The sequence below is a fragment of the Hyperoodon ampullatus genome (genome assembly GCF_949752795.1).
Source record: "Hyperoodon ampullatus genome assembly, chromosome: X".
In the NCBI taxonomy this organism is placed as follows: domain Eukaryota; kingdom Metazoa; phylum Chordata; class Mammalia; order Artiodactyla; family Ziphiidae; genus Hyperoodon; species Hyperoodon ampullatus.
The window spans coordinates 106632137-106645384 of NC_136913.1; the positions used below are offsets into that span (position 1 = coordinate 106632137).

The 13248-nt window shown below is 37.8% G+C and overlaps 1 protein-coding gene across 1 annotated transcript in view; it reads right to left on the bottom strand.

Moving 5' to 3' along the window:
• The window catches only part of THOC2 (THO complex subunit 2), a gene marked incomplete at its 5' end in the record, with an annotated part of 111685 nt that overhangs the window by 59287 nt on the left and 39150 nt on the right, over window positions 1-13248 (bottom strand). Inside the window, 4 exons of the mRNA XM_079727044.1 lie at window positions 613-808; window positions 2056-2228; window positions 2836-2991; window positions 6306-6398. Of these exons, the coding sequence (XP_079583170.1) occupies window positions 613-808; window positions 2056-2228; window positions 2836-2991; window positions 6306-6398 (618 nt within the window). The remainder of the gene's footprint in view (window positions 1-612; window positions 809-2055; window positions 2229-2835; window positions 2992-6305; window positions 6399-13248) is intronic.

Genomic DNA, 13248 nt, shown 5'->3' on the forward strand with positions numbered 1-13248 from the left:
TTGTAAATCAACTATACATCAATAAAAAAAATAATAACATAAAGTTACCCTTGCGGTAAGTGATTAGAAAGGCATTTAAGGAAAACTCTGGGGTGCTAGTACTGTTCTATTTCTTGATCTAAATGGTGGATACATGGGTGTTTAGTTTGGAAAATGTTACTGAGCTGTACAATTATGGTTTGTGTGCCTTCCGTATTATGTTTTATTTTAATAAAAAGTTTACTAAAAAAAATAAAAGAATGGATCCTGAACAGTCTGAGGTTGAAGGGACTTCACGCAAATAATGGCAATGATTCAAAACTGCAGCCAAGAAAACAACTGAGCAGAAGAAAAGCAAGAGGAAAGAATGTTGAATTAACCACTATTTATAAGGGGATTCAAAAAGCAATCACATGTCCAAAGCATATTTTCCTATCTGGAGGACTTGACTAATAATCTGGCTGGATTTAAGTTTTTATATATAAATGGTTGGGACACAACTGATTTTCCCCAAACTTTACTCAACATAACCTTTTCTTAAGTTTACTTTCTTTTTATTTCTAGGGAATATACTCAGAACAGTTTCATTCCATAATTTAGTTTTCTGCTTGGAAGGAAAAAAATCTTACTAACCTCCTTCATAAATGACTTGCCTATCCGCACCACTTTTGCGAATAAAATGGGATCGTGAGAAAGGTGAGGACCAAGGTAACAGAACATATTGAAGACGTCTCTCCTCAAATCTTCAAAGCTCTCTGCTTGTTTTGGTGCTCTCTTATTTTGCAAAGCATTAACAGGTGAGCCTTTAGCACCTTTAGGAACGCCAACTCTACAAAAAGAAGGAAAATTTATATATATATAACTATACAATACCCCATTTTAAGTTAACACAGTCATATTAATCAGTAAGTAAAACTTTTCTTGCTTATATTTGCTTTCTCTATTTCAACTGTGCCTAACTTCATTATACCAAATAACTTAACTGGTAGAAAAAGACAAAAACAATATTCATTTGAAAAAAAAATCAGAGCTTAAGAGACTGTTTCAAATTAGCTGCATAAGAAAAGGAAATCAGAGAAATGCAGATTCCAAGTTAACATTTAACATACATCATATGAATTTGTTTTTAGTTAAATTTGGCCAATATCAGGAATCTGGATATGGGAATGGGGAACAAGGGATGGACCTCAGAGACACAAAGATGAAACAGAAAAATATGGATATAACAACACTGATTCAAGTTAATAAACATTTCTCAATCTGGCTTCCACTACCTAGACTGAATATGAGGTAGGTGGTGGTAGGGAAGGTGAGCAGCATAATGAAAGAGGGTGTGTCACACTAAAAAGGACAGCATGCCCAGAGTTCTCACCTGCGGAGCAGGTGTCCCGCTGTGGAGTCACAGGGGTCACTCTCTGAGAAGAAGCCTTCATGGTCCACAGCCCAGGTGGCACTGAAGGCAGCAGCCAGCAGCTATGCACGAGTCACAAGGCTGGGGCTTTTGAGGCAGGCTCTGATCTGTGGGGCTGAAGCCAGAGCTGCTGCCAGTACTGCTCCTAAGTATCCTGCAAGTAGGCTGAGGGCTAGCGGACTGGTCGACACAGTAACTAGGGATGATGAGAGAGGCTGCACTACCAATTTCCAGGACAGCAGCCTATATGCCAGGAGAGATAAGGCAAGCAGAGAGGCAAAGTCCTCACTCAGAGCCACTCAACCCAGGATAGAGGAAAATTACACTAAGTAAAAACCTTAGGAATTCTCTGCCCCCCAAGAGAGGAGGAAAAGTCAAAAACAGAATGGAGTTTTCACTCTCAATGGAGCAAACCCAACCTAGAAGTCTAACATACAGTTTTTAGAAAACACTGCAGCACAAATTCTGCAACACCTGGTCTAGATGATAGGACACAAGTCACTGATTAATACCTGCCAAACTGATATGCTCTGTGAATAGTTCTTATCTTCTGATAAAACATACTAAAATATACGCTTGGTTTGAGAAGACAAGATAAATATGCAGATTTTTTTTGTAGTCCTAAACTATTTCTACCTCAATTAGTAAAGCACACAGTAACATACCTTCGGTAGAGAGGCTCAATAGTTATATGAATAAGCTTGCAAATAGCAAGGGCTATTAGTTTATGTGAAGCTGCATAGTATGGAGGCATCTGATCCATAATGTTCTGTGCATGCTGCCAATCACCAATCTTTAACAAGGCTTCCAACAAACCAAGTTTTTGGTTGTCAGGTGGCTAAAAAGGAATAATTACAGCAAAGATACTCAGAATACAGACACCAATAAATCTTTATATATTTTTCATATAAAAAATTAAGCCAAACAATAAAACAATGTATGTCAACAACAGCTGCCATTCATGGGAACTGCAACAGTATTTTCCTGAAAGTACAATTAAGTTTTTTAGTGATTGGAAAAAAACAATAGGATCTGCTTTTTCATTTAGCAGCCAAAGCATGACAGTTTATAGACTTGGAATTAAATTAGGTCCTACTTAATGTTTTATTGTGACACAAGGAACTAGAATTCATTCATCTTTGAGAATTCCTTTAGGACTTGAGAGACATTAATACACAGAACACAAATATAGTCAATATGTGTGTTATCTTATTTAGAATACACTCTGAAGTTTATATAAGAAAAAACATTGCAGCCTCTTTTGGGAAGGTGCCAATCAGATTAAAAACAAAACTACCTTTGCAAATTTGTATTCCAAAAATCAGGTTTCACCACAATCAAAACTAAGAAATTATCCTTCCATAAGCTGATTAACCATCACAAGTTAAATTTCGTAATTCTAAATCCAGAAGACAATGTTAATTATATCAGAATAAACTATATACCTTCTCCACTTTCTCCTCTTCTTTTTCCTTTTCTTTCTCTCGTTCGTCAATTTTATCGGAAGACAGTACAACCATTGTAAGTTTTCTAACAATCTGCTTAGCTTCTACAATTTCTCGTTTGTGTTCATCCATAATGCAATTATCAGCTGGAAGAAGCTAAAAATGGTTCATTAAAATTTCAAAAAAAAGCTAATACTATTTGCACATACAAAATGCAAACACTATCTACTCTCTATTGATAAAACTAAATAAGAAGCCTGGCCTATTTATGACCATAATTTCCCTTCTAAATAGGTCGCTCTCCATTATTTTCATATAACCTGACAGGATTAAGTACCTGAATTTTGTACACCTTTTAAACTCAGGCAGCAATTCAAAGTTTCATCTCTTCTGTCTGTCGGAGGTCCTAAATTAATATAATACTACAACAGTGATGCTTACCGTTGAATTTATTAGTTTACCCAAGAAAATGTGTACCTGTTCCATTAAAAATATCACAGATTTCCCCTTTAAAGGCCAAACTCCAAATTAAATAAAGTACTACATACGGATCCAATTTGGGAGAGGTAAACTACTGATTGATATAAAGGGACAAAGTTGATTCCTCTAAATGAAAAATTTCTTGGGACTGACATATATACACTAATATGTATAAAACAGATAATAAGAACCTGCAAAAAAGAAAAAGATTATACTTATGGGTATAGCTCTCAGAGCAGCCCTGATAATTTATATGGGTTTCCTTTATTATTGCTTGCTTCTGTTGTCATGCTTAGAAAATACACACATTTTCTTCTAGTTATAAAAAAAACAACTCTACAAACTCCATTAAATTTCCATGGGATCTAGAAATAAACTTTCCATATCTATAAAAAAAATAAGTAAAAAAATAAATGAAAAATCTCAAGTCGAAAAATTATGAACAGCTTGACATCTCACTTTTCATTTTCTAGATACCTATTTGACTTAAGTCACAAACTAGTTTCTAGTTTATTACAAAAGAAAAGGTAATATGTGGATAGTTGACCCTCCATTATGAACAAAGGATCAAGTATCTCAAGTTCAGCCATATCGTATGAGTGGAAGATGGCTAATGTGGACATTTCATAAAATAACCTAGACACATAACCAATAAACCATTACTTAGTAGCTTTTGCTAGGCACTATGGTGAGCTATAAAAGAAGCATTCCTGTCCCTAGAAATGCATAATCTATTTCAGTAGCTAAGTCTAATGCAAAGTAAACAATCAGTAAATAATAAAAGGAGACACAGTGAAATATTAAACTACATACTACAGACCTTATCCCATTAATCAAAAAAGGGGAGTGGGAGAAAATGCATTATGGACTGGTACAAGGAGGTAAATGAGGCTTTTTCTCATTCTTTATTCTCTCCACTGGCAATCAAACCCATTTTTATTGCTTTACTTATCTATCTATCACATATCTACCACAGGTCCTCATCTTTTACCTAGTCTATCTACTGCAATTGCCTCTAAAATCTCCAATTACAATGGGTTAAATCTAAGTTTTTAATTATAGTTCTCTCAATTTCTAGTCTTCTGTATTTTGAGAATATGTTATTAGGTGTATATAAAGGTACAACGATTATATCTTCCCAGTAAACAGAACTTTATTATTATAAAGTGACTATCTCTATTTCATCTGACAATAATAATTTCCCTAGTATATTTTTCCCACCATTTTACTTTCAACCTTTCTTTGTCCTTAGGTTTTAGATGTCTCATGTAAACAATAAACTGGTTTTTAATCCCATGTGAAAATCTCTGTCACCTTAACAGGAACACTTAGTCTGCTTATACTTAAAGTTAAATAAAGTTGTAAAATAAATAAATAAATAAATAAAAATAAAATAAAGGCGACTCCAATCTAAAAAAAAAAAGTTAAACTGAAAAATATCAGTAATAAATCTATCATCATTTTTGTACTTTCCATTTGTCCTGCCAGTCTACACTTGCCTATAAACTCATACCTACGTCTTCAGATTCTCCTTTTTCTGACCAATTTTCCATGTTTTCAGTTTGTACATCCCTTCTCTACTCTAAATCTTGAATGGCTCTCTACTATCAACAAAAAAAAAAATCCAAACTCCTTACACCATGGCACTTAACAACCCTTCACAGTTTGGTCCCCAACCTAATTCTTTCTCCCTCCTCCTTTCTCCCTCCTCCTTTCTCCTACATACCACCCTAGGCTCCAACCACTCTGAGCTTCCTGCTGTTCCCCTAAGGTGATAGTGAAGCCTTTTCAAACCTCCTGCCTTTAAATTAGGTTAATTCTACCTACAAAGCTTCCCACCTTTTAAGCCTGGCCAACACCTACTCATCTATCAAGTTCCCAGTTCAACATCAGTAGTTTGGAAAAGCCTTCCAGAATCCCCCCAAGACAGAGATGGTCACTATCTATTCCGGGCCCTCACAGCACTTTGTGAATACTTCCAATAAAGTACTTATTGTATAATGCAAAATGTTTTCTCCCTTGCTAGACTATGACTGCTTCCAAGGTAGTGATCAAGTTTCATTCAACTCTGTAACCACAATATGCAATGACAGGCAAGGAAGTGATTTCAAAGGCGGTGAAGATGATGTCAGCTTTGGACAGTTCATGGATAGCCTAATGCACAACAATAGAACAGGAATTTCTATGTTACCAACCTAGTGTTTTCAAACTGACAGGCTAAGCTGTTGCTAAACTAGAGATCATAAATCATAATCACATACACACTCCTCTAAATCCTAGATTCAGCAATAAAAGCACAATACCAGTCATTTATTATCCAGTAAAAACACAAAAGAAGCCATTTTTTAAAAAGTATACAAAAAGTTCCCCATTCATACTGAATGCCTAAAATTAACATTTGGGTGAGAAGTAAGAACTATGTAGGTAATCTCATATTTCCCCTAATTTGTGTATAATACAGAAGTCTAAAACCACATTGATTAGAACTTGGCCTCACTCTCCATTAGGTATGCCTTGACGACAATTAAGAACTTTAACTTCAGGGCTTCCCTGGTGGCGCAGTGGTTGAGAGTCCGCCTGCCGATGCAGGGGACACGGGTTCGTGCCCTGGTCTGGGAAGATCCCACATGCCGCGGAGCGGCTAGGCACGTGAGCCATGGCCACTGAGCCTGCACGTCCAGAGCCTGTGCTCCGCAATGGGAGAGGCCACAACAGTGAGAGGCCTGCGTACCGCAAAAAAAAAAGAACTTTAACTTCATAGCCAACCTTGAATTCTGTAACGGTGACAAAAGGTATTTCATTTCCATGGTTCCAATGAACTAAATTCATTCGCTTTATAAAGTAAACACAAAGCAGTAATGCAATAGGGCTTCAAAAATTAAGACTTGAGAGCCTAGAACCAATCTTGGAGTGCTATATATGGCTGCCTACTCCTCTTCCCCACCCCTGGGACGAACAACCAAATATTCTCAGCAGCCCACTGGACTTACATGTACATAAAGATCATCTAAATCAATAAGATTAAATTGTAGAAGTACTGCTGCAACTCTGTACAAAGATGAAGGAGTCTCTCCATTTGGTTCCTTGAAAAACACAAAAAAAGTTTCTATTTAGTACCTAAAGTACAACTAAAATCATATCCATTTATCTACCAATAATTAAGAACAATTAGATCAAATAACTCTAGGTCAACAATAAGCTTCATTGCTCTTCCTGATCATGAATAACATCCAAATTCAGGACAAAGATAATTATGTGAATATCCCTTTTCACACTGGCACATCTGATGAACACAAGGAAAGCAGTTTCAAAAATGGACACATTTTACAATACATGCTGATATTTGAATAAAATCTGAAACTTGATCAGAATGAGATTTTATACTGCATAATATCTAGTTTGGGTTTGTTTATATGTATGTTTTCTTAACTTGGTTTTTCAAGTACTTCTCAGTGGAGATGCAGATAGACAAGACTGACAAATCTGGAAGTACGGAACCATCTGTGTCTGCTTTATACTTTTCTACCTATTCTTTTATTTCTTGGGGTTTATGCTAAGTATATCTGCTTGTCAGCTGATTTCCCCTTCAAAACAGGTGTCTATACGTAATACACATGAATAATTCAACATTTTAAACAAGGAATGGCCAATTCCAGGTCAGCCCTATGGACCCTATGGAGAAACAGAAGGATCTCTGAATGCTATCAAGAAGACTTTTCCCTTATTTTTAAACTGCTTGGGGTCAGATGAATAGAAGAATGACGTGAGGACAACTAGCAATTATTAAATGGCAAAATGCAAATAAAAAGCAAACAGTGACAATACATTATGTTCTGCTTCTACTCAACACTGAAAATGAGATCTTTGTAAGTAAGCCCCCCCACAATTGTGGCAGGTGTTATGTACATAATATATGAAGCTAATGAAACTAATAGATGTCATATAAAAAAGGCATTGTTTCACTGTAATTTTTAAGACAGATAAGTCTTCAACTTAGCAATAGTTTGATTCTAAATGTTTTTTAAGTGGTTATTTAGTATCAAAACATTTTCCCATTAAAAACAAATGGTGGGGCTTCCCTGGTGGCGCAGTGGTTGAGAGTCCACCTGCTGATGCAGGGGACACGGGTTCATGCCCCCGTCCGGGAGGATCCCACATGCCACGGAGCGGCTGGGCCTGTGAGCCATGGCCGCTGAGTCTGCGCTCCGCAACGGGAGAGGCCACAACAGTGAGAGGCCCGCGTACCGCAAAAAAAAAAAAAAAAAAAAATGGTGGTCACACTTTTGGAGCAAACCCACAAAAGCTCACTACCTGACTTGAATCCACCAGGAATATTCTCATTTTTCCCATTATCTCTGCTTAAATGAGTCACAAGAAGCCCCCGACTCTCAGGACAAATGTCAACTCCCGTAAACAGATCTTCATATTGCTCTGCACAATCCCTGTTCTGTCCTATCCTACCTATCCATAGCATTCTTAAAAAACTTCCATGGAATCCTCTGGAATTCATGATCCATCCTCAGCAAACCCCCCCATATCCTGAACCTCTCCTCTAAATATATCCTCTAAACCTCTCCTCCCCCCTTCACCTTGACACTTGAACAAAGACTAGACTCACTAGGAACACCACTCCCACTGTAACCCAGTCAAGTGGTGGCTATTTTCCCCAGACCCCTCACACTACTAGGCCTGGAGATGGGGTATGAATCATCTTTGCTTTTTATAGTTGTTTTCAGACTATTCTCCCTCCATGCTCCCTAAAGCCCACCCAGCTCTGAATTTCCTATCACTCACTATCCCTCACTATTGCTGTGATCTAGTTTCATCTGTGATCTAGTTTCATTCTGCTGTGGTCAAAGAAGATATTTTGTATGATTTCAATGTTACAGATGTATTCAGACTTGTTTTGTGGTCTAATATAAGGTCTATCCTGGAGGATGTTCCATGTGTACTCAGGAAGAATGTGTAATCTATTGTTGTTGGGTGGAGTGTTCTATATATGTCTGTTAAGTCTAACTGGTTTACAGTGTTGTTCAAGTCCTCTATTTCCTTATCTTTTGTCTAGTTGTTCTATCCATTAATGAGAGTGAGGTATGGAAATATCCAACAGTTATTGCAGAACTGTCTATTTCTCCTTTCAATTCTGTTAATCTTTGCCTCATATATTTTAAGGCTCTGTTTGGTGCATATACATTTATTAACTGTTGTGTGTTACGTTCTTGATAGGTTGACCCTTTTATCAATACATAATGCCTTTTGTTATCTAGTATACAAAATTTTGTCTTAAAGTCTATATAGCCACCCCAGCTCTCTCCTGGATACTATTTGCATGGGGTATCTATTTCCATACTTTCACTTTCAACATATTTATATCTTTGGATCTTAAAGTAAGTCTCTTATAGATACCATATAGTTGAATCATGCTTTTTTTTCCCCTCTCATTTTATTACAATGAATTTTAACAGTATAGAAAAGTTGCGTGACCTTGGTGGGTCTGGATCATGCTTTTTTATATATTCTGCCAAACTCTGCTCTTTAATTACAAAGCTTAACCCATTTACATTTAAATAATTAGTGACAAAGAAGGACTTCCACCATTTTGTTATTTGTTTTCTATATGTCTCATATTATTTTTTGTTTCTCATTTCCTCCATTACTGTCTTTTTTTGTAGTGTGCTATTTTGATTCCCTTCTCCTTTCCTCTTCTATTTATTTTTTAAAGTATTTTCTTAGTGGTTATCTGGAATCTTACAATTAACACTTTAAACTTATAATAACCTATTTTGAATTAATATCAATTTAGCTTCATTTTTTTTTTGGCCATATAGCATGGCATGTGGGATCTGAGTGCCCTGACCAAGGATCGAACTCGCGTCCCCGGCACTGGAAGCATAGCATCTTAACTACTGGACCACCAGGGAAGTCCAAACTTAGCTTCAATATTATACAAAAACTCTGCACCTATAAATCTCTATCCCTCCCCCTTTTATATTGTTATACATTGTGTGCCAATTAAATTTATAATTGTTGTTTTATTCCTTTGTCTTTTAAATCATATAAGTAAAAAGGAGGAGCTACAAACCAAAAAAATACAGTAATACTGGCTTTTATATTTACTTATGTAGTTACCTTAATCGGTGTTCTTTATTTCTTCATATGACTTCAAGTTACTGTTTAGTGTCCTTTCATTTCAGCCCAAAGGACTCCCTTTAGCATTTCTCGTAGGGTAGGTCTACCAGCAACGAACTCCCCCCGCTTTTGTTTACCTTGGAATATCATAATCTCTCATTTTTGAGGGATAGTTTTGTTGGATATAGAATTCTTGGTTTCATTCTTTCAGCATTTTATATATGCCATCCCACTGCCTTCTGAAGAGAAATCAGCTGTCAATCTCATTGAGGATCTCTTGTATGCAATGGGCCACATCTGTTTTGCTGCTTTCAAGATTCTCTTTGTCTTTCAACAATTTGACTATAATGTGTCTCAGTGTGGATCTCTAGTGAGTTTATCCATCTTGGTGTTCCTAGAGTTTCTCAGATGTGTAGATTCATATATTTCATCAAATTTGGGAAGGTTCTGACCATTACTTTCTCAAATACACTTTCTGTCCTTTTCTCTCTCTCCTCTGCCTCTGGGACTCCATAATGTACATATTGGTACACATTTTTTTGTTGTTTTTTTTGGCCGCCCGCACAGCTTGCAGGATCTTAGTTCCCCAATCAGGGACTGAACCCAGGACCACAGCAGTGAAAGCGCCAAGTCCTAACCACTGAACCGCCAGGGAACTCCCCACATATTGGTACACTTGATGGTGTCCTATAGGTCTCTGTTCATTTTTCTTCATTCTTTTCTGTTTCTGCTCCTTTCAACCTCAATTAACTTATCAAGTTGTCTAATTGTTTCTTCAGCCTTCTCAAATCTGCTGTTGTACCCACCTAGTGAATTTTCATTTCAGTTACCACACTTTTTGGCTCCAGAATTTGTTTGGTTCCTTTTTTTAAAATAATTTCTGTATTTTCTATTGATATTCTCTGTCTGGTGAGACAGTGCTTTCCTGGTTTTCTTTGGTTCTTTTCCCATGGTATCCTATAGATAATAAGCATATTTAGGACTGTTGATTTAAATTATTTATCTAGGATGTCCATTGCCTGGGCTTCCTCAGGGACAGTTTCTATTAATTTCCTTTTTCTTATGAATGACCCTTACTTTGTTTCTTTGCGTAACTCATTATTTCTTGCAGAAAATTGAACATTTTGAATACTGTGTGGCAACTCTGAAAATCAGCTCCTGCCCCCTCTGTGGGATTTGTTGATGCTGCTTACCGTGGTTTATTGTTGTTTGTTTAGTGACTTCTCTAAACTCATTTTGTAAAGTCTGTACTATTATTGTGTGTGGCCATTGAAATCTGTTTCGTTTTAGCTTAGTGGTCAGCTAGCGTTTGGCATTTCTTAAAGGCCTGAAGAGAAAAAAGAAAAAAATACTCTTCCAGTCTTTGCACATTGGCTCTATGTTAGGGCACTCCTCAACACTTAGCTGGGCCATTTACAATTCTGCCTTAGTCTTCACTTCCTGCTTATGTAGAGCCCGAAGGCCAGCCAGAGGAAAAAGCTTAGGGTCTTCTCAGCCCTTTTCTGAGCATGCATCCAGTTCTGGGCATGTGCTTGGCCTTTTTTTTTTTCTGATTCCGTGGTACATACAGGAACTTTCCTAATGCCCTTATTCCCCTGTGTATCTCCTTATCCAACTTCTTCCTTCCCAGGCTTTCAGTCTCTCTATTGCTTGTCTGACTGTTGTCTCTTACTCCAGACTGCTAAAGCCAATAGTTGTGTCTTCAAATGTTTTTGGCAAAAGCCACCCCAGCCCTAGGGATGCTCCCAATCAGGCAAAAAAAAAAAGACAGGCCCTTGCACCAGTCCTTCAGGTAGCAGCCAGACAGGCTGAATTCTTTGAAAACAATTCTTTATATCCTCTGGCATTAGCAATCTGTACTAGGAGTGCACGCTTCTATCTTCACAGCCACCATCAATCTGGGTGTGAGGGATAGTAGGCAGGCAATTTAAAATATCACAGTGCTCTCTCACCCCAAACAGCAGCTTCTTTCTTCACCAAACCTTTCCTTAGTTGTTTTAAGTTTTTACTAAATTCCAGAGTTCTGTAAAAGTCGATTCAGTTTTTTGCCAGTTCATTAGTTGTTTTCATGAAGGGACAGAGCTCTGGAGTTCTCTACTCTGCCACTTTTAGTTATGTCCCATTGTTGTCATCTGTGGACTCCTGGGTCACTGTCCTTCACTTGGCAATGAATGATCTTAGCTTCTGATTCACTGTCACTTTCTCCAACTCTACTCCTTTCTTAATTTTTGGAGATTTTCAAATACACGTTAGTGATTCTTCCATCATCTTGGTCTCTCAGTTCCTTGAATTCCACTCTTCCAAAGATCTCCTGTACCCTATCTCAGCCATTCACTCCATATCCTGAACTTTAATATTACCAATAGCTACAACTCCTCAAAGTGCTAATTTCACATATCCACCCTTAAGTGGGTCCTTAATGCTGTTGGCCAATCATACTCTATTCCTCTTGTCCATTCACTCTCCCACACTCTTACACAACTATTTCCTACTTTCTCTCCTAAGCTCCAATACCTCCTTTCTCATCCTCTCTCTCAGTTGATGACCTTGCTTTCTATTTCAGCACGAAAACTGGAGCAATCAATAGGACTTCTATAAATTCTCATCATCAGATCTACCCACCTACCAACAACTGTACCCACATATGCTGCCTTTCCACCTGTTATTACAGATGAATTCTCTATGCTATTTAAACTCCATCCATCACTTATGCCATAAACTGCATTCTCTCTATCCTACTCAAGAACACTGATCCAATAATTCTCTCCTCTTTCTCCTACATCACCAGTTTTCCTTTCTATTCAATCATTCCCATCAGCATATAAATGTATTCTCTCTCCCATCTTCAAAAAAAAATCTTGAGTTCACTTCCTCTACCAGCTATCACCCCATTTGTCTGTGCCTCTTTGTAGCAACTCTTTCACACAGCTGTCTGTTCTCATCGTCTCCAATACCACTCTCCCCATTCTCTTTTAACACCACCTAAACTCTACAAATATGGCTAGTTCTGACCTCCCTGCTGATAAATCCAATGACCATTTTTTAGTCCTCATCTTAAATGACCTATCAGAGATATTTAACAGAATTGATCATTCCTTCTTCCATTTAGCTTCCAAGATGCTATATTCTTTTTGTTTTCCTCTTTCCTTATATGTATGTGTTCCTTCTATACCTCCTTTGCTGGTTCCTCCTCTTCTCCCAGGCCCTTTAACATCAGAGTGCCCCAAGGCTCAGCCCTTGGTTCTCTTATGTCTCTATATCTAACTTGATGATTTCATCCAGTATCACAACTTTAAATATCATCTATGTGCTTTTGGCACCCACATTCCTATTTCTAGCCCAGTCCTTTCTCTAGAACACCAGATCCAAATATCCAGTTATTGGGACTTCCCTGGTGGCACAGTGGTTAAGAATCTGCCTGCAATGCAGGGGACACGGGTTCAAGCCCTGGTCCGGGAAGATCCCACATGCCGCGGAGCAACTAAGCCTGTGCACCACAACTACTGAGCCTGTGCTCTAGAGCCCGCGAGCCACAGCTACTGAAGCCCGTGTGCCTAGAGCCCATGCTCCACAACAAGAGAAGCCACCATAATGAGAAGCCCACGCACCGCAGTGAAGAGTAGCCCCCGCTCACCGCAACTAGAGAAAGCCAGCACGCAGCAACGAAGACCCAATGCAGCCAAAACTAAAATAAACAAATAAATAAGTTTATAAAAAAAAACAAACAAATATCCAGTTATTTACTCAACATCTCCACTTGGATATCTAAATCTTTAACAGGTATGTCAAACTTAACATGCCCAA